Source organism: Pelodiscus sinensis, chromosome 1 (genome assembly GCF_049634645.1).
Source record: "Pelodiscus sinensis isolate JC-2024 chromosome 1, ASM4963464v1, whole genome shotgun sequence".
Lineage (NCBI taxonomy): Eukaryota > Metazoa > Chordata > Testudines > Trionychidae > Pelodiscus > Pelodiscus sinensis.
The window spans coordinates 132,663,687-132,682,512 of record NC_134711.1 but is presented as its reverse complement, the minus strand read 5'-3'; the positions used below and the strand labels follow the sequence as shown (position 1 = coordinate 132,682,512).

General features: G+C 43.5%; 1 protein-coding gene across 1 annotated transcript; it reads left to right on the top strand.

The window, feature by feature from the left end:
- Positions 1 to 2,312: 2,312 nt before the first annotated feature.
- LOC102463538 (C-type lectin domain family 4 member D-like) lies at positions 2,313 to 17,656 on the top strand. The gene is made up of 6 exons (XM_006116660.4): positions 2,313 to 2,584; positions 5,396 to 5,500; positions 6,971 to 7,075; positions 13,295 to 13,446; positions 13,996 to 14,129; positions 14,791 to 17,656. The coding sequence occupies exons 1-6, from the start codon at positions 2,518 to 2,520 to the stop codon at positions 14,948 to 14,950; spliced, it is 723 nt and encodes a 240-aa protein (XP_006116722.1). The 5' UTR covers positions 2,313 to 2,517; the 3' UTR covers positions 14,951 to 17,656.
- The last annotated feature ends 1,170 nt before the right edge of the window (positions 17,657 to 18,826 follow it).

Below are 18,826 nucleotides of genomic sequence, written 5' to 3'. Positions count from 1 at the left end.
GCACTTTATTTCAAAATAAACTCAAAATAAGTACACAATTTGCATAGTGCAAATTGCTTATCTCATTTTGTGTTTAGAGTGCAGTGTAGATATAGCCTAAGAGGGCTAAGCATAACAAACAACAACAACAAAATCTTACCCTTAGCCCAGAATAAGGGTACATCTACACAGCAGAGCAAAAGTCAAAGTAAGCTATGCAACTTCAGCGACGTCAACTGCGTAGCTTAAGTTGAAATAGATTAATTCGGCTTTTGGTGCCGTCTAAACAGCTGGATGTCAAAGGAAAAACACTCTTCCTTCAACTTCCCTTACTCCTTGAGAAATGAGGGTTACTAGGAATCAGAGTAAAAAGTCCTCCAGCTCAACATTATTTCAAAATAAAGGCTGATAGTGTAGACATGCACTATGTTATTGCAGAATAATGTCAGTTATTCCAAAATAATGCTGCTGTGTAGACGTACCCTTAGGCTGTGTCTAGACTGGCAAGATTTTCCGCAAAATCATCTGCTTTTGCAGAAAAACTTGCCAGCTGTCTACACTAGCCGCTTGAATTTCTGCAAAAGCACTGACGATCTCATGTAAGATTGTCAGTGCTTTTGCAGAAATACTATGCTGCTCCCATTCGGGCAAAAGTCTTTTGCCGAAAAACTTTTGCACAAAAGGGCCAGTGTAGTCAGCAGAGATTTGTTTTCCGCAAAAAAGCCCCGATTGCGAAAATGGCGATCGGGGCTTTTTTGTGGATAAGCGCATCTAGATTGGTCACGGATGCTTTTCCGCAAAAAGTGCTTTTGCGGAAAAGCGTCCTGCCAATCTAGACACACTTTTCCGAAAATGCTTTTAACGGAAAACTTTTCCATTAAAAGCATTTCTGGAAAATCATGCCAGTGTAGACATAGCCTTAGGGTATAATGGGTTCTTGCCCTTTGTCTTAGTGGAAGGTCTTAACCATAGTGTCTCAGCCAGAGCTGACTGCTTGTCCATGGCTGCACTCAAGATTATGACATATGGTACATCTGATGAAGTAGGTTTTACTGACAAAAGCTCGTGGCCTAATAAATTTGCTAGCCTCAAAGGTCCCACAAGACAGCTCATTATTTTTATTACAGGTGAGGATGCTGTCATGGGGTGCAATCATGGAAGTCCTTTTGGGCTGTCCTCCTGGTGTGCTGATCATGCCAGTGACACGTGCCTTTCTGCTCTCTGGGGCTCCCCACCACCTTTTTCTGCTGGGCCAGGTCCTCTGGTCTTCCACAGACAAGGTCCAGAGTTGGGTTACAGCCCCCTGCAGAGCAACACAGATGCTGAACCAGTTCAATTCCAAGAGGGCTCTGCTATAAGGGCTTAGCATCCAGGAAACAAATCCCTCAAAAGGATCAAAACTCCAAATAAATCTATCTTGCTCTTTGTAATATTTTACACAGGGAAAGCTCATATGGACAGCCCTCTTCATCAGTGAAAGAGAGCTATGCACAATGGTTGTTCCCCCAGTAACAATTATTTTCACAGGACTTAATAATAAACAAAAGAGTTTGTATTAAATCTAACAAGAATGGTTTATGTGGTTGCAAGTGAAAACAGTAAGATCAAAGTAAGTTATCCAAATAAAATGAACAAAAACGCTTACTTAATTCTAATCCACTTAGAAACTTGTTACATGCTAACTCTTACCCTAAACAGCTGTTCTTATCGCAGGTAAAATAACTTCAAATCAGACCTGATTTTTTACACTGATTTGGCTCTACAGTTTCTTCTTTGTTTCCTGTGTGCGTGTGCCAACCAGTTTCAAAAGCCAGCTGAAGACCAAAGACTGATCACTTCCTGTTGCTTAAATAAACTTTGCCCCAGAGTAGGAACTCTTTATTTGGCATCCCCATTCCCATAGAAAAATACCAAGTTCAGAACAGATTCCAGGACTAGGTGGGATGATCAGATGTCTTCCTAGGACCAACCATGGTTTGAGTTTACAGGACAAACAAGACCATTTACAGATTGTAAATATGATCACTACATTTTTGGGGTGCCAATAATGGCCCTCATTAACACATTAAGAACTATAAACAGATCCACCCTCTATATTTCTTTCACATACAAGAACGATAGATGCACAAAAATAGCTATACAGATTCAGCAGACTAACTGTAAAATGGATATGTTACAGAATCTGTTATTGCATAGAGCATCTTTGAGTCATGCATATTCATATTCACAAGCCAATTCTTATAAGGTAGGGGTGGGGGAGCATCACAGATGCAACTTCCTTTTTAGCCACTAGCTTCCCTGTTTTGTTTTTGGAAACCTCAGGCTGGGTTTCTAGTGGCAGAAGCCAGTAAGCTGTCCAGTGTGTTTCCCTGGCTCAGAGGTTTTCCATTCCCAGCCTCTCTTTCCCCTCAATGCTGTGAGGGGGGTGGCACAGTTTCCTGAGGAAGAACTTGTGACTGGAAAGTATCACCCGTTGGCTCTAAGGAATTAAAAGGACAGGTTTTAAAATATATAAAGAACTCAGTCCACACGGTCGGAATGGCATCAGAGATCATCTATGCCGACGTGAAGTTTAAGAATGCACCACCACCTGCAGAGGCCACAGGTAAATAACAAGCTATTTAAGGGAATGGGCTCAAGGAATTTGGGGGATGGGCTATGTGACACTGGTTCCCATGCAGTCCCAAGTCAGAGGCACTGACTAGCTCAGCAGGATCAGGGACTGTGCTCCAGAGCCTTTCAGCCTTCAGGTGGAAATTGTGTCTTTGTGGTTCTAATAATAATTATAGCCATCCAGGAACCTTCCCTCAGCAGCAGAACTCTACTCCCTTTACCCCTCTCCTGAACCTGTAACTAGCACAACTGCCTTGCCTAATGTGCCCTCCCTTTTCACCCACACTTTCATATTCCTAAAGTGTTCCTGCTTATTGCCACCAGGAGCAGCCAGCCCCTCAGGGAATGTCCTCCCATCCTTCCTTTTTAGTGTGAGATCCACTCTCCCACCTCCTCGCTTGCCCTTCTCATGACTGTGGGGCCTAAATTGTAATTTTTCAGAATGGAGAGAAGTAACTAGTAGTGTTCCCCAAGGGTCAGTCCTAGGACCAATCCTGTTCAACCTATTCATAAATGATCTGGAGAAAGAGGTAAATAGTGAGGTGGCAAAGTTTGCAGACAATACTAAACTGCTCAAGATAGTTAAGACCAAAGCCGACTGGGAAGAACTTCAAAAAGATCTCATCAAACTAAGTGATTGAGGAACAAAATGGCAAATGAAATTTAATGTGGATAAATGTAAAGTAATGCACATTGGAAAAAATAACCCCAACTATACATACAATATGATGGGGGCTAATTTAGCTACAACTAAACAGGAAAGAGATCTTGGCATCATCTTGGATAGTTCTCTGAAGATGTCCACGCAGTGTGCAGCAGCAGTCAAAAAAGCAAACAGGATGTTAGGAATCATTTAAAAAGAGATAGGGTATGTCTACACTGCCACCCTAGTTCGAACTAGGGTGGCTAATGTAGTCATTCGAACTTGCAAATGAAGCCCGGGATTTAAATATCCCGGGCTCTATCTGCATGTTCCCAAGCGCTGCCATTTTTAAATGCCCCGTAGTTCGAATTACCTGCCCGCAGCTACACGCGGCACGGACTAGATAGTTCGAATTAAAACTCCTAATTCAAACTACCTTTACTCCTCCTGCAATGAGGAGTAATGGTAGTACAAATTAGGAGCTTTAATTCGAACTACCTAGCCCATGCCGTGTGTAGCCGCAGGCAGGTAGTTCGAACTATGGGACATTTAAAAATGGCGGCGCCCGAGAACATGCAAATAAAGCTCGGGATATTTAAATCTTGGGCTTCATTTGCAAGTTTGAATGACTACATTAGCCACCCTAGTTCGAACTAGGGTGGCAGTGTAGACATACCCATAGGCTGTGTCTAGACTGCATCTCTTTTCCGTAAAAGGGATGCAAATTAGACATATCGCAATTGCAAATGAAGTGGGGATTTAAATCCCCCCTGCTTCATTAGCATAAAAATGGCTGCCGCTTTTTTCTGGTTCGGAGCTTTGCCAGAAAAAAGCGCCAGTCTAGACGCGGATCTTTCGGAAAATAAAGCCTTTTCCAAAAGATCCCTTATCCCTCATTTTAAGGGATCTTTCGGAAAAGGCTTTATTTTCTGAAAGATTCACGTCTAGACTGGCGCTTTTTTCTGGCAAAGCTCCAAGCCGGAAAAAAGCAGCAGCCATTTTTATGCTAATGAAGCGGGGGGGATTTAAATCCCTGCTTCATTTGCAATTGCGATATGTCTAATTTTGCATCCCTTTTACGGAAAAGGGATGCAGTCTAGACACAGCCATAGAGAATAAGATGGAAAATATCTTATTGCCCTTATATAAATCCATGGTACACCCACATCTTGAATACTGCATACAGATGTGGTCTCCTCATCTCAAAAAAGATATACTCACATTAGAAAAGTTTCAGAGAAGGGCAACTAAAATGATTAGGAGTTTGGAACGAGTCCCATATGAGGAGAGACTAAAAAGACTAGGACTTTTCAGCTTGGAAAAGAGGAGACTAAGGAGGAATATGATAGTGGTCTATAAAATCATGAGTGGTGTGGAGAAAGTAAATAAGAAAAAGTTATTTACTTGTTCCCATAATATAAGAACTAGGGGCCACCAAATGAAATTAATGGGCAGCAGGTTTAAAACAAATAAAAAGAAGTTCTTCTTCACACAGTGCACAGTCAACCTGTGGAACTCCTTGCCTGAGAAGGTTGTAAAGGCTAGGACTATAACAGGGTTTAAAAGAGAACTTGATAGATTTATGGAGGTTAAGACCATTAGCAGGGATTGATAAGGAATGATGTCCCTAGCCTCTGTTTGTCAGAGAGTGGAGATGGATGGCAGGATCATTACCTATTTGGTTCACTCCCTCGGGGGCAGCTGGCATTGGCCACTGTTGGCAGACAGGATACTGCACTGGATAGACCTTTAGTCTGACCGAGTATGACTGTTCTTATGTTCTAACATGACCTTTAGCAGCACCAGGCTTGCTCTGATGAGATGTGAGCCCATTACCTCACACTTTCTTTAATTCTCATGCTCTGACACTTGAGGTCTGCATATTTGCTCATTAGATGGGCTGGAGATAGAGCGTTTGGCTCTAAATCTGATCTGCAGATGTCAGAAGTGGGACCCAGTGTTCCAAAGTATTCTCATCTCTAACAGCATGTTAAACTTCTCAATAAGGGTCAATAGAGGGCAACAACAGCAGTAGTTATTTATGATTGTCTAGGCTTGTCCACACTTTAGTAAAATCTTCAGGCAGTTGCAAAACCCTAAGAGTCAGGAGCTGATATGAGTAGATCTAACTGTTCTGGGATGGGATTTCTTCACCCTTAGCACACCCAGTGAAGAGCACTCCCCAAAAGCCCAACCGGTGGCTCCCATGGTTGATTGCTGCACTGTTGCTGTTGCTGGCTGTCTCTCTTCTCATTGCCCTGGTTGGTAAGTTCAAATGGACTGATTATTCAAAGAGGATGGGGAACAACTAGACAGAAAAGATGATCAGTGGAGGCTGGGGACCAGGAAACATTCCTAACAGTGAGGAGGCCAGTTAGGACTTGTCTACACTGACAAGTTACTGAGCTGACACTTTCTGGCTCAGGGGTATGAAGAATCACGTTCCAGCGGTCCTTTGGAACTCTAGACAGGCCCCAAGTATTAGGAGCTACCTCATGCAGGTGGTTTTCCTAAAGCACTAGGAGAGCACTGTTGTGTTAAATGCTGCAAGTGTAGACAAAGCTTAAGGCTGTGGAAGAGTCTTCTGAAAGAAGAGAAGAGGGAACCCAATCCCCCGGATCTGGACAAATCTGGAGCTAATACTGAAAGGAATAGTCCTGCATGGGGCTGGCGAGGGAGGGATAGGGGGTGGGTTGGACAAGCTGTAAGTTCACAGTTTTCCCTATGTCATACTGTCTGGTGTGGTACACATTGGTAAGGGCCAGTTCCAGGTCAGGCCTTCAGAAAACAAAGCAGGCACTCCAAACTAGTGGTATAATCTATATTTCAATTTTACCAAGCCAGTAATAAATGTGAACTCCTAGATCACTACATCAGTCTTGCAAGTAGGAATAAGAGATCCTCCGGAAAAGGGCTTTATTCCGGAGGATTGCGCCAGTTTGGATGCTCTTTTCCGGCTTTTCCCCAAGCCGGAAAAAAAGCGGCGGACATGTTTATTTAAATCCCGCGGGGGATATTTAAATCCCCCGCGGATTTCCCTATTCTGACTTGCCTGCTTTGCATGACTATTCCGTCTTATGTGGCCAGTCTAGACGTACCCAAAGTGAATTGGCCTGATTACACTGCAATATTTTTTTATATTTCTTTGATTTCTATTAATACATGAGTGAATTAGGCTATGTCTAGACTGCAAAGTTTTATCGGAAAAAGATACGCAAATTGAGGTTCGCAATTTGCATATCTTTTTCCGCTTTTTTTTTTAAGAGGCTTTTCCAAAATTTGGCCCATCTGAATGGGTCCAATTTTCAGAAAAACCTCCTCTTTCAGAACATCCCTTATTCTTCTCACCGAGAGGAATACAGGGATGCTGAAAGAATGTGCCTGTTTTTTCAGAAACTGTTCCAAAAAAGCAGACGCATTCCCTGCATGTGGCAGAGCTTTTCCAGGATATCTCTGAAATCCCGGAAAAACTCTGCAGTCTAGACATAGAATTTGTCTGCCGCCCAGTCCTAAGCTGCATGCACTTGTGCATCCAGGATAACAGAACCCGAGAGCTGTCCTATCCTATTCCTTGGGGAGGTTTCTGATGGCATTTGTGACATTAAAGGAAGCAATGGAGAAGCTGTCTCTGGTTAACACCGGAGGAAGTCACGATGTACAGAAGAGATGGCAAGAAGGAGAGAAATATTCTAACCACTCCTCTCTCTCTCTCTCTCTCTCACTCATCTTTTACAGTTACTCACGTTGGCCTCGGGACAAGTCAAAGTTGTGAAGAGTACAAGTTGGTGAGGAAGTATGTAAAAAAGAGGAACTGTGTTGAAGAAGAAACTGAAGGAAAAGGTCAGTAACGCTGAAAGAGAACAGACCCCAGAGTCGGCTTGCTGGGATTGTGACCTGATTAATAGTCAGACCTAAATTAACTGTAAATAATGTAAGGGGTTTTCAGGAAAGAATAGGATAATTGCACAGGCATAGTACTGCAATTGAGGATAAATCCAGGTAAATGGAGCTCACTCACTTCTCATTTGGGGAATATCTGGTTTAGTTTAAGTTAATGTACCCACTTCTTTTGTTACTACTACACCACTGCGTAGGCTATCCATTGTCTGGAGAACTACCAAGAAATGTACATCTTCTATTTATGAAACACCTTAGGCGCACACAATGCTTTAAGCTTCCCGTTGGGGATTTCTTTGACTAAAAGAGAATAGTTATGCTGACTGAAAAAAAAATCAAACTAAATATTTTCCAATCAGAAAATGAAATTTCATCTAAATACGAATTTTCCATGAGAAAAGATTTTGGTGGCCTTTTCCATCAGGAAAATTGAAATGAAAAGCTTTGATTTGGGATTGTTAGAACATTTCATTTCAGTCAAAAAATCTGGAGCACAATATTCTGACATTTCAAAACAACAATTTTTCAAAACTTTTCATTCCACAAAAGCTTTGAATATGTTGATTTTCCATTCTGATTTGGGATGAAAACAAATGCCAAAATGACAGCATTTTCAGTGGGATGGCACATATCAGTTTTTGAGACACTAATTTTTAACATACTTCTCTTTCTTGTATAAACTTCTGTTTAGCCTAAATCAGACACCCTTACATGGAGACATATGTTAAAATATTATTTTCCCCTAAAAAATCCAAAGAGAGATTATACTTTTAATGAATTATACTTTTAGCATGAGTGCACCTTAAAACAGTAAGAAGCTTCATTGCAGGTAACTCAGCACCTAAATGCACAGATCATGGTTAGCGTAGCCTGGGTGTGAGCTTGCCTGTGTACAGCTAGACCTGAGTTACTGTATCATCACTGTATCCCCACGCATCCATGTATGTCTGTGTCCATATCACATGGCTCTGTGTGCTGAGATGCTTTAGGGTACTTCTCCAGTCAACTCGATCAATGTCAGGAGAATTTGTTTCTCCTTTGGGGGGCAGCTGTAGGAAGGTATTGGAGGACTTTCAGAGCATTTTACCTGTGTCCTCACTGAAAAGAGGAGAGGTCCTAGCGCTAGTGAAAGTGGAACTTGGACTCAGGCTACGTCTACACTGCACTGTTATTTCAGAATAAGCTATTCCAGAATAGTCTGAGGCAGGCTTCCGCAATATAGACATGCTACCTCCATTTAGAGCCCCAGGAGGAATAACTTACAGGAAGGATGTGGATGCATTGGAGAGGGTCCAGCGGAGGGCAACCAAAATGATTAGGGGGCTGGAGCATACAACCTACGAGGAGAGGCTGAAGGAGTTGGGTCTATTTAGTTTGCAGAAGAGAAGAGTGAGGGGGGATTTGATAGCAGCCTTCAACTTCTTGAAGGGAGGTTCCAAAGAGAATGGAGAGAGGCTGTTCTCAGTAGTGACAGATGGCAGAACAAGGAGCAATGGTCTCAAGCTGCGGTGTGAGAGATCCAGGTTGGATATTAGGAAAGACTATTTCCCTAGGAGGGTGGTGAAGCACTGGAATGGGTTACCTAGGGAAGTAGTGGAGTCTCCATCCCTAGAGGTGTTTAAGTCTCGGCTTGACAAAGCGCTGGCTGGGTTGATTTAGTTAGTATTGGTCCTGCCTTGGGCAAGGGGCTGGACTTGATGGCCTTCTGAGTTCTCTTCCAGCTCTATGGTTCTATGATTCTATAATTCTATGAACTTAGAATGGCCCTGGTAAGGGGCTATTTCGAAATAGCAGAATTGGAGAGTCTACATATTCCTTATTTGAAATAGATATTTCAAAATAGGCGTTATTCTTTGTAGAATTAAGTTTACAGAAGTTGGAATAAGCTGTCCATTATTTCAAAATTATTTCAAAATAATGGAATTGCTGTGTAAAAACACCCTCAACCCCCAGCCAGATACACTAGGTCAGAGGTAAAGTTCCTTCAAACCCAGATCAGAGATTTTTCTTTGTGGATGCCTATGGGTGGGATCTGGGTTGGTCTAAAATCTGGGTAAAAACCCACATTAACTCTATAAGGCAGAACAGATGCAATCCTGATCCCCCTGAAGTCAGTATTTTTACCCTAACTGCTATGGCTGCCGTCTCCAACAATTCCATCAAACTCACACTCTAGACTAACACAAAACCTCATATGTCTATTAACTGACTGACACAGTCCATGCATTTGAGAAATTATTGTGCTTTCATGTTGCTGAGATGAGTGAGACTTTTCCTGTAGCTTCTTGTTTCCATGCTTTGGATGCAGCCTTAATTATCACTAAGTAAAGGGTTTTTTTCCTGGTAAATTGCTCGCATATGCTGATTCTAGTAATAAAAAAAATACATTTAATGAGAGTGCAAGATGAATTATACATAAGTCATTTGTGGGACTTCAGTTGTGGGAATCTGAGGAAATATGAGTCTATTCGAAGATCTGCATGATAAAATATTTAGAGACACTATTTCTATGGAGTCATATGATAAAAGTATAACTAATTCATTTGAAATGTGAGCCTCTTTTTGGATTTCTTAGAATAAAAGGAAAACTTTCAACATATTGAAAGTCTGTGAGAATTCAGGCTGTATGGAGAATGGAGAGAGGGAACTAGTGGTGTCTCCCAGATGTCCAAAGTGGGGCCAATCCTATTCAACATATTCATAAATAATCCGGGGAAAAGGATAAACAGTGAGGTGTCAAAATTTGCAGATGATACTCAACTGTTCAAGAAAGTCAAAACAAAAGCAGACTGTGAAAAGCTTCAAAAGGATCTCACAAAACTAGGTGACCGAGCAACAAAGTGGTAGATGAATTTTAATGATGATAAATGCAAAGTAATGCATAGTGGAAAACATAATCCCAACTATACATATAAAAATATAAAAAAGCATATAAAATGATGGGGACTAAATTAAGCATTATCACTCCAGAGAGAGATCTTGGAGTCACTGTGAATAGTTCTTTGAAACAGAATGTTAGGAATCATTTAAAAAGAGATAGAGAATGAGGGTACGTCTTCCCTAGCACCCTAGATACATCTAGGGAGGCTAATGAGGGCGACCGAAATTGCAAATCAAGCCCGGGATTTAAATATCCCACACTTGATTTGCATGTTCCCGGCAAGTCACCATTTTAAAAATTGACTAGCCTCAAGTAACTGCCCCCGTCTACTCGTGGCAGTGAAACGGGATTCCGATTTAAAGTCCTAACTCGAATTAGCTGGTATTCCTCCTGCAATGAGGTTTACCAGCTAATTTGAGTTAGGGCTTTAAATCAGAATCCCGTTTCACTGCCGCGTGTAGACGCGGGCAGTTACTTCAGGCTAGCCAATTTCTAAAATGGCGACCGGCCAGGAACATGCAAATCAAGCACGGGATATTTAAATCCCGGGCTTCATTTGCAATTTCGGTCGCCCTCATTAGCCTCCCTAGATCGATCTAGGGAGCTAGTGTAGACGTACCCTAAAAGAATAACTTATTGCCTCTATGGTACACCCATATCTTGAATACTACTAATGCAAATGTGATTGCCTGATCTAAAAATATGTTATCTTGACATTGTAAAAATTTCAGAAAAGGACAACAAAAATTATTAGGGTTATGGAATGTCTGCCATATGAGGAGAGATTAATAAGACTGGGATGTTGCAGCTTATAAAAGAGATAACTATGGGTGGATATGATAGAGGCCTATGAAATCATGATTGGTGTGGAAAAAATGACTAAAAAAGAGTTATTTACTCCTTCCCATAATGCAAGAACTAGGGGCTACCAAATGAAATTAATAGGTAACAGATTTAAAATAAACAAAAGGAAGTATTTCTTCACAGAATGCACAGTCTACCTGTGGAACTCCTTGCCAGAGGATGTTGTGAAGGCAAGGACTTTAACAGGTTTCAAAAAAAGAAAAAAAAAGAGCTAGATAAATTCAGGGAGGATAGGTTCATCAAAGGGTATTAGCCAGAATGGGTAAGAATGGTGTCCCTAACCTCTGCTTATCAGAAGCTGGGAATGGGCAACAGGGAATGGATCGCGTGTTGATTACCTATTCTGTTCATTTCCCTCTGGGGTACTTGACATTGGCCACTGCGGCTATGTTTAGACTGCAGAGTTTTTCCGGGATACCAGAGGTATCCCGGAAAAACTCTGCCACATCCAGGGAACAGTTTCCGAAAAAGCAGACACATTCTTTCTGCATTCCTGCATTCTTCATTTTATGAGGAATAAGGGATCTTCCCAAAAGAGGAGGTTTTCCCCACATTTGGCCCTATGTAGATGGGCCAATGTCGGAAAAGCCTCTTCAGAAAAAACAAGTGGAAAAAGGAACGCAAATTGCGGTTTACAATTGACATATCTTTTTCCAACTGCTCCCTCCCCCCGCAGTATAGACATAGCATGTGAGAACACAGGATAATAATCTAGATCAGTGGTTTTCAAAGCTGGTCATGGGCCTGCCCAGGTAAGCCACTGGCGGACCTACAACATTTTATTTATCTAAGTGTCTGTGGTCACTGAGCCTCACAGCTCCTATTGGCTGCGCTTCACTGTTTCCAGCCAAGGGGAGTTGCAAGATTTTTCTGGGAGTAAAACATTTTGCAGATATTCCCATTCTTTCCCCCCATTTAACACAATTCTCCAAGGCAACTTTAAATATGACTTTGTTACTGCTCCCCATCATATGACCAATTAGAGACTATCAGGTGAGAGGGCAGTGGTAGAAGACTGAGTGAAAGGAATGAGTTTTGAGGAGTGGTTTGAGGGAGTAGTATATGGGGTCCAGATATGAAGGACATAGTGAGAAAAGGTGCAGACTTGCTTATGGGGAAGAGCAGGAGAATACTGAGATGAGCTGAAGTGCCTACATGCAGGAGGCAGAAGCAGCTCTAGATGAAATGGAGAGTGGCAAAGTTGTGGAGAGTCTTGAAGATGAAATGAGGGGTTTGAATCTGACACAGGCAGAGGACAAAAGCCAGTGAAGAAATTCAAGTGGGGAGGGATTGGCCAGCAAACTGGATGGGTTTAAAGGGTGCCATGCAGAACCTGAGACTGGAGGCGGGTAGGAGCAGTAGACAAGATAAGAGAGACATGGTCAAGTTACGGCCTGAGGACTAGGCAGTAGGGACGGAGAGAGGGGAAAGGACAAACAGCGCTCAGGATATCAAGGTACCTCTGGGAAGAGGTACGCATGAATGGCTGGTAAGGGTGAGAGTCATCACAGAAGAGAAAACACATGAAGCCATTAGAGTGGATGAGGTCAGGTAGAAGACCATTGAGAAAGGAAATGGACAGGGGTTAGAAAGTGAAGGAGGACATGCTAAGGAAGAGGCTGCCAGGGTAAGTACAGAAGCAGAAAGGCCCAACAGTCCAGCCCAGAACTACTTAGTGGCTACGTCTACAATGGCATGATTTTCCGGAAATGCTTTTAATGGAAAAGTTTTCTGTTAAAAGCATTTTCGGAAAAGTGTGTCTAGATTGACAGGACGCTTTTCCGGAAAAGCACTTTTTGCGGAAAAGTGTCAGTGGCCAATCTAGATGCGCTTTTCCGCAAAAAAGCCCCAATCGCCATTTTTGCAATCGGGGCTTTTTTGCAGAAAACAAATCTCTGCTCTCTACACTGGCCCTTTTGAGCAAAAGTTTTTCGGAAAAGGGACTTTTGCCCGAACGAGAGCAGCATAGTATTTCCGCAAGAATCGCTGATTTCTTACATGAGATCGTCAGTGCTTTTGCGGAAATTCAAGCAGCCAGTGTAGACAGATGGCAAGTTTTTCCGCAAAAGCAGATGATTTTGCAGAAAAACTTGGCAGTCTAGACACAGCCAGTGTGTATTAACCACCTTCCTGGACCCCAAGGATGCAAGTGACAAAGAGGAAAAGAACTGACAAGGAGGACTTTGGGGGAAGAATTAGGGATAAAGAAGATGAAGTAGGAGAACAAATTAATTCAGTCTTCTGGTTGTGAATCACTTCCACATCACAAAGGCCTCTGTCGTCCCCATAACTCAAGACATGCCTGGAATAAAGTGGAAGGAAGCATCCTATCTTGGCCCTGGGAACTGAAATGGGTATCACTTCACAAGACCTTTCCATTTTTCTTTTCTGTGGTTCATTCTTCTTTTCCCTCACAGGGCAAGTCTGGACATGCTGCCCCAGCGGCTGGGAGACCTTTCAGGCCAGCTGTTACTACTTCTCTAATGACACCATGACCTGGGATGACAGTGAGAGGAACTGCACAGGGATGGGCTCTCACCTTGTGGTGATCACCACAGGAGCTGAGCAGGTGACTTGCAGGGAGTCATGATCCACTGGGCTCTCAGGCTCTGTCTACATTGCTGGGTTTTTTTGGCAGAAGATATGCAAATTGCACTATCATTTGCATATCTTCTGCCGATCCTTTTTGTGGAAGAGGTTTTTGCAATAAAAAGCACCATGTAGATGGGGCCATTTGTTGGGAAAAAAATCTTTTGTGCAAGATCCTGTAAACCTAATTTTTGAGGAATAAGGGATCTTGAGCAAAAGGGGATTTTTCTGACAAATGGCCCCATCTATATGGGGCTTTTTAGCAGCAAAACTTCTTCCACAAAAAGGATCGGCAGAAGAAAAGCAAATGAGAGTGCAATTTGCATATTTTCTGCAGGGGGAAAAGAACCCTGGCAGTGTAGATGTAGCCTCAGGGTGCAGGTGTGGAGAGGATGTTTAGGCTTTGTGTTCATTTAGTCCTGGGTTTCCTCATTCATCCTATCCTCACCCCTGCTCTACAGGGGTTCCTGCCTCCTAGGGTCTGTCTAGTGACTACACCTAGTGGAGATTTTATTTTATCTTTTTCCAGGATTTCATCCTCACTCAGATAAATGGAACAGTTACAGACCTAAAAGGAAGAAATTACTGTATTGGTCTGATTGATCGGAATAAGAAAGGGCAGTGGTCCTGGGTGGATCAGACACCATATAATGATACTGCAGTGTGAGTATTTCTGGCTTGGAGACCTGCTACCATCCTCTGTTTAAGTTCCAGGATTAGTATACAATGGTGAAAGAGAAAGAGAGAGAGACAGCCTTGACCGGAGCTATTTATTTCTAGTTTAGTAGAAGATTTACTCCAGGAACATGGAGGCTCTGTATGTATTTCAGACGTGTACCAGAAGAAGAGGAGTGCAGTGGCTGATTCAAGTGTTGCAATTCTCCTTCTCCTCTTCTCACCAGCTACCAGCTCTGTAAAATGGAACTCTCTGGTCCAGCAACATCCATTTTCTGGATGGCTGGACCAGAGAGTCCCAGTGGAGGGCTGGTGGCTGGACTGCTTGGCGGGGTGGGAGCCCAGCACACAGGGAGCTAGGCTAGAGCTTGCCTGCCTGGCTTAGCAGGAATGTGGCAGGGGGCAGAGCAGCTGATATGCACAAGGGTTGGGGGAGCCAGCTGGGAGTCTGGTGGCCAGGCCAAGGCTGGGGAGTGGGGGTGGTAACAAGGGGACCAGATATGAGCTCCCTTGGTTCAGCAATATCCCTCATCTGGGATTAATCAGGTCCCAAGGGCTCTGGACCAAGGGGTCTAACCTGTACAGCTCTTTCCCCTGCAACATTTATATAATGATGCATCTCTAACACATGAGCTTCTCTCTCCTACAGGTTCTGGAGACCTGGAGAACCCAGTAAACACGACAATGAGAATTGTGCTGTCATGCATGTGTCAGGAGAACAAAACACAAATGGAAACAGAAACTGGAATAATGTCCCTTGTTTCAATACATTTCATCGAATTTGTGAAACGGCAGCACTTAGATTTTGAGAGCAGAAACCCAATCCTGGACAGGAGGCAGAAAAGTCTGCTCATCTCTCACTTGGGGTCATCTCACAGAGAGATCTGACGGTGAGAGAGGGGGAGGAAGAGGAGAGGTTGGAAAAGCCCTGGGCTATTATGTCATTGGAGTAGGTGGTAGAGGATAATGTTGAGGCACAAACTCACACACTAGATCTATTTTGAAGAAACTTGAAAACTGCTGAAAATATCTTAAGTGGAACAAGCAAAATGCAGTCAGCTCTGCCCTGTGATGTAATTGAAGCTCCCAGGTAGTTGGTGAAAGAGACAGGCTGGAAAAGGCAAGACCTGCGGGTTTGCCATGCAAAATGTTGTGGAGAGGTTTCCTATTCATATTAACCTTCCCAGTGCTGGTCAAGGTAACAACTTACAGGGTACGTCTAGACTACATGCCTCCGTCGATGGAGCCATGTAGATTAGGTTTGTAGACATAAGAAAACGAAGGGGTGATTTAAATAATCGCCGCCTCATTTAAATTAAAATAGGTGCCATGCTGTGCTAATCAGCTGTTTGTTGGCACAGCGCAGGAGTCTGAACGCTCCACAGTCGACATCAAAAGCCTTTGTCGACAACCCCGTTATGCCTCGTGGGATGAGGTTTCCTCGGGCGGTCGACAAAGGCTTTTGATGTTGACCGCGGACTGTCCAAACTCCCGTGGTGTGCCGACAAACAGCTGATCGGCACAGTGTGGCAGCCATTTTAATTTAAATGAAGCGGTGATTATTTAAATCGCTGCTTCATTTTCCTATGTCTACAGGAACAAGGCCTGGTTCAAACTGCAAAAATAACTAGGTCTGATGGATTTCCTCTTGTCTCTGCTGTAAGTCAGTTCCACCTTATACCAAAGATGGTGCTTTGTCTCTGAACAGGGACAAAGGCTTGTCTATTAATGAAATTAAACCCCTGTGATCCGACAGATCCTGTAAACCTCCTTGCAGGAAGCATAAGGGATCTGTTGAAAAAGGTTTTCTTTCTCGACAGATCCCCCTCTAGACTGCCACTTTTTGCTGACAAAGTGCTGAGTTGGCAAAACGTGGTGGCCATTTTTATGCAAATTAGGCATGGGATATTTAAATCCCTGCCTCATTTGCAATGTCGACCTGCCTAATCTGCATCCCTCTGCCAACAGAGGGATGCAGTCTAGACATACCCATAGAGAGCCTGTTTTGGACTAATTTCAAGGATTCCCTGTAGTGGGGACATGCTAGTTCGAATTTTTTAATTTGGGAGCTATTAAATCGAATTTAGTAATTTTGAAATACTTTCCTTGTGAAAACATGGCCTTTGTGAAACTGATGCATTTGTCTCATGGAGGACAGCCCACATCTGAAAGCAACAACACTGAACCCTAGAAGATTGTGTGATGTTTCTGTTTTAGCTGGGCCCTCTAATCTGGCTGCACGTGCAGTGTAAAAAATGCCTTAGCAGTACAGTAAATAGCTACTATTCCTAATAATTACTGTCTGGGATAAATGTTCACAAGCAGAAGGGCTGTAAAACCTCTGTAAAAACCCAAACTGTAAGTATTATGGCCACTGATTCTTGCCAGAAGTTTAAACATATTCTTCCTATCCCACAACAAATCAATGATTGGGCTACAGCCACAAACACCTGTTGTGCTGAGGTGCAGAAAGAGGGCAGGATTTCAGCTGAGACACTGATCCTAAGACTGTAGCTTCTAGGCATTGAAAAGACTGTCTAGTTCACAGCTCACCCTGGTCTGGGCACCAGGGCAGAGTCATTCCCTCAGCACATACTCCACTTCCTTATCTCACCTAGCTTTGAATGACTTGAACAATGAGGTTTAATGGACACCACCACTTCCCTCAGTCCTGCTAATGGATGGAGAGGCCGAATAGCTGATACTGTTTAAATGGTTCTCTCCTAGGTAGAGTCCAATGTTTCCTCTAATTTTTTTCATCCATGTGTGGAATGATTTTTGTTATCTGTACCAAGGCATGTGTGGATGTGCACCAACAGCAGAATCACGTGCTGCCGGCTTTGGTTGCTCGGCTAATGGACTGGATCCCTCCCAGAGGCCAGAATTTGTTCACTTCTGATTTTAATGCCTTGTTACTTGAATTCACTTAAAATCTATCTTTTTGTAGCTAATCGTTTTGTTCTTTAATCAAAATCAAACCAGCGTTGTGCAATGTTTACTTAACTCCATTTAAGGAGGCAAGTTTGAATCTTCTTGTGTGGCTGCTCAAACTCTGAGTTTACAGGGAATATGGGTGGGGTCCTAGCTTTTTTTCTCTGAATGGTGTGAAGTTTCCTTTTATGCGTGGTCCTCTTGAGGCTGTATCTATTGATGACTTTATCTTAATAAAGTCACATTTTAATACTGTACACAGAATCTCAGTTGGTTGATTCCTTGGCACTAAGTTTGACCCCTTGCAAGTGTGAGTATCCCAGTGTGCTGGGATGAAATCTTATTCAGTCACCCTCATTCGACTTGGGCAGCACAACTCTTACTTATCCTCCCATTGTCTGGTCCCATTTCTGCCAGTGCCCCTCAGTCCTGCCCTGCAGCCCCCTGTTATTCCAGCCCTGGGCTCCCCACACAGCCCTGCCAGTGCCCCTCAGTCCTGCCCTGCAGCCTCCTGCTATTCCAGCCCTGGGCTCCCCACACAGCCCTGCCAGTGCCCCTCAGCCCTTCCCTGCAGCCCCCTGCTATTCCAGCCCTGGGCTCCCCACACAGCCCTGCCAGTGCCCCTCAGTCCTGCCCTGCAGCCCCTGCTATTCCAGCCCTGGGCTCCCCACACAGCCCTGCCAGTGCCCCTCAGTCCTGCCCTGCAGCCCCCTGCTATTCCAGCCCTGGGCTCCCCTCACAGCCCTGCCTGTGCCCCTCAGCCCTGCCATGCAGCCCCCTGCTATTCCAGCCCTGGGCTCCTCTCTCAGCTCCACCACTGCACCCCATGTCTTCCCACAGTGCTCCTATTTCTTTTAATCTTAGGGTCTAAGGACAGATGGGTTAGATATGTAGCATAAAGGTTTATTGAAAATAGAACCTATGTATTCTGAGCAAACCACTGTTTCAAATGATGCACCAAACAAAGAGACCCAGGAAATGCTCATAGCTCCTAAATAACACTCATTTTGTATAATGGACCTGTACGGTGACCGTATGTCCTGTTTTGACAAGACAGTACCTTTCTTAAGTCTTCTTCTGGCCATTCAGCCTAGGGTGTGAAGATTAAGTATCATGAAGTGTTTTCTCTTGTAAGCCAAGGGCAATAAAAAATGGCAGCTTGCCAGGGTTATTTCCCGGCGGGCTGCCGCAAATTTGTTTACCTGCGCCTCTGCAGGTATCGGATGATTGCAGCTCTTGTCTGCTGTGGATTGCCACTCATGGCAAATGTGAGTGGCAGGAAGTGGCATCCCAGGGTGCAGGCTGCCAAGGATTAACCCCGAGGTCCGGATCCATCCCAGAGGCCAGGATTTGTCCACTTCTGATTTTAATGCCTTATTACTTGAACTCACTTAAAATCTATCTTTTTGTAGCTAATCGTTTTGTTCTTTAATCAAAATCAGACCAGCATTGTGCAATGTGTACTTAACTCCATTTAAGGAGGCAAGCTTTTGTATCTTCTTCTTTACAATGGGACTAAACATTTTGACTGTCTAGAAGAGGGCTGGACTGTACAAAACAGCCTCTTCTCGCAGGAAAATGTCAGACTGGGAATCACCCTGCAAGTAGTAACAAAATCTGGTAGGTTCCAGCGTGTGGCTGGAAGGGTTCTAGACTCAAAAGTGTAGAACCATGGTCAGACATAGACCTTCAGGGTGTTACCTGTATTGTATTTGTGAGCATCCCAGGTTGAGAAGCACAGCAGCAAAGTATTA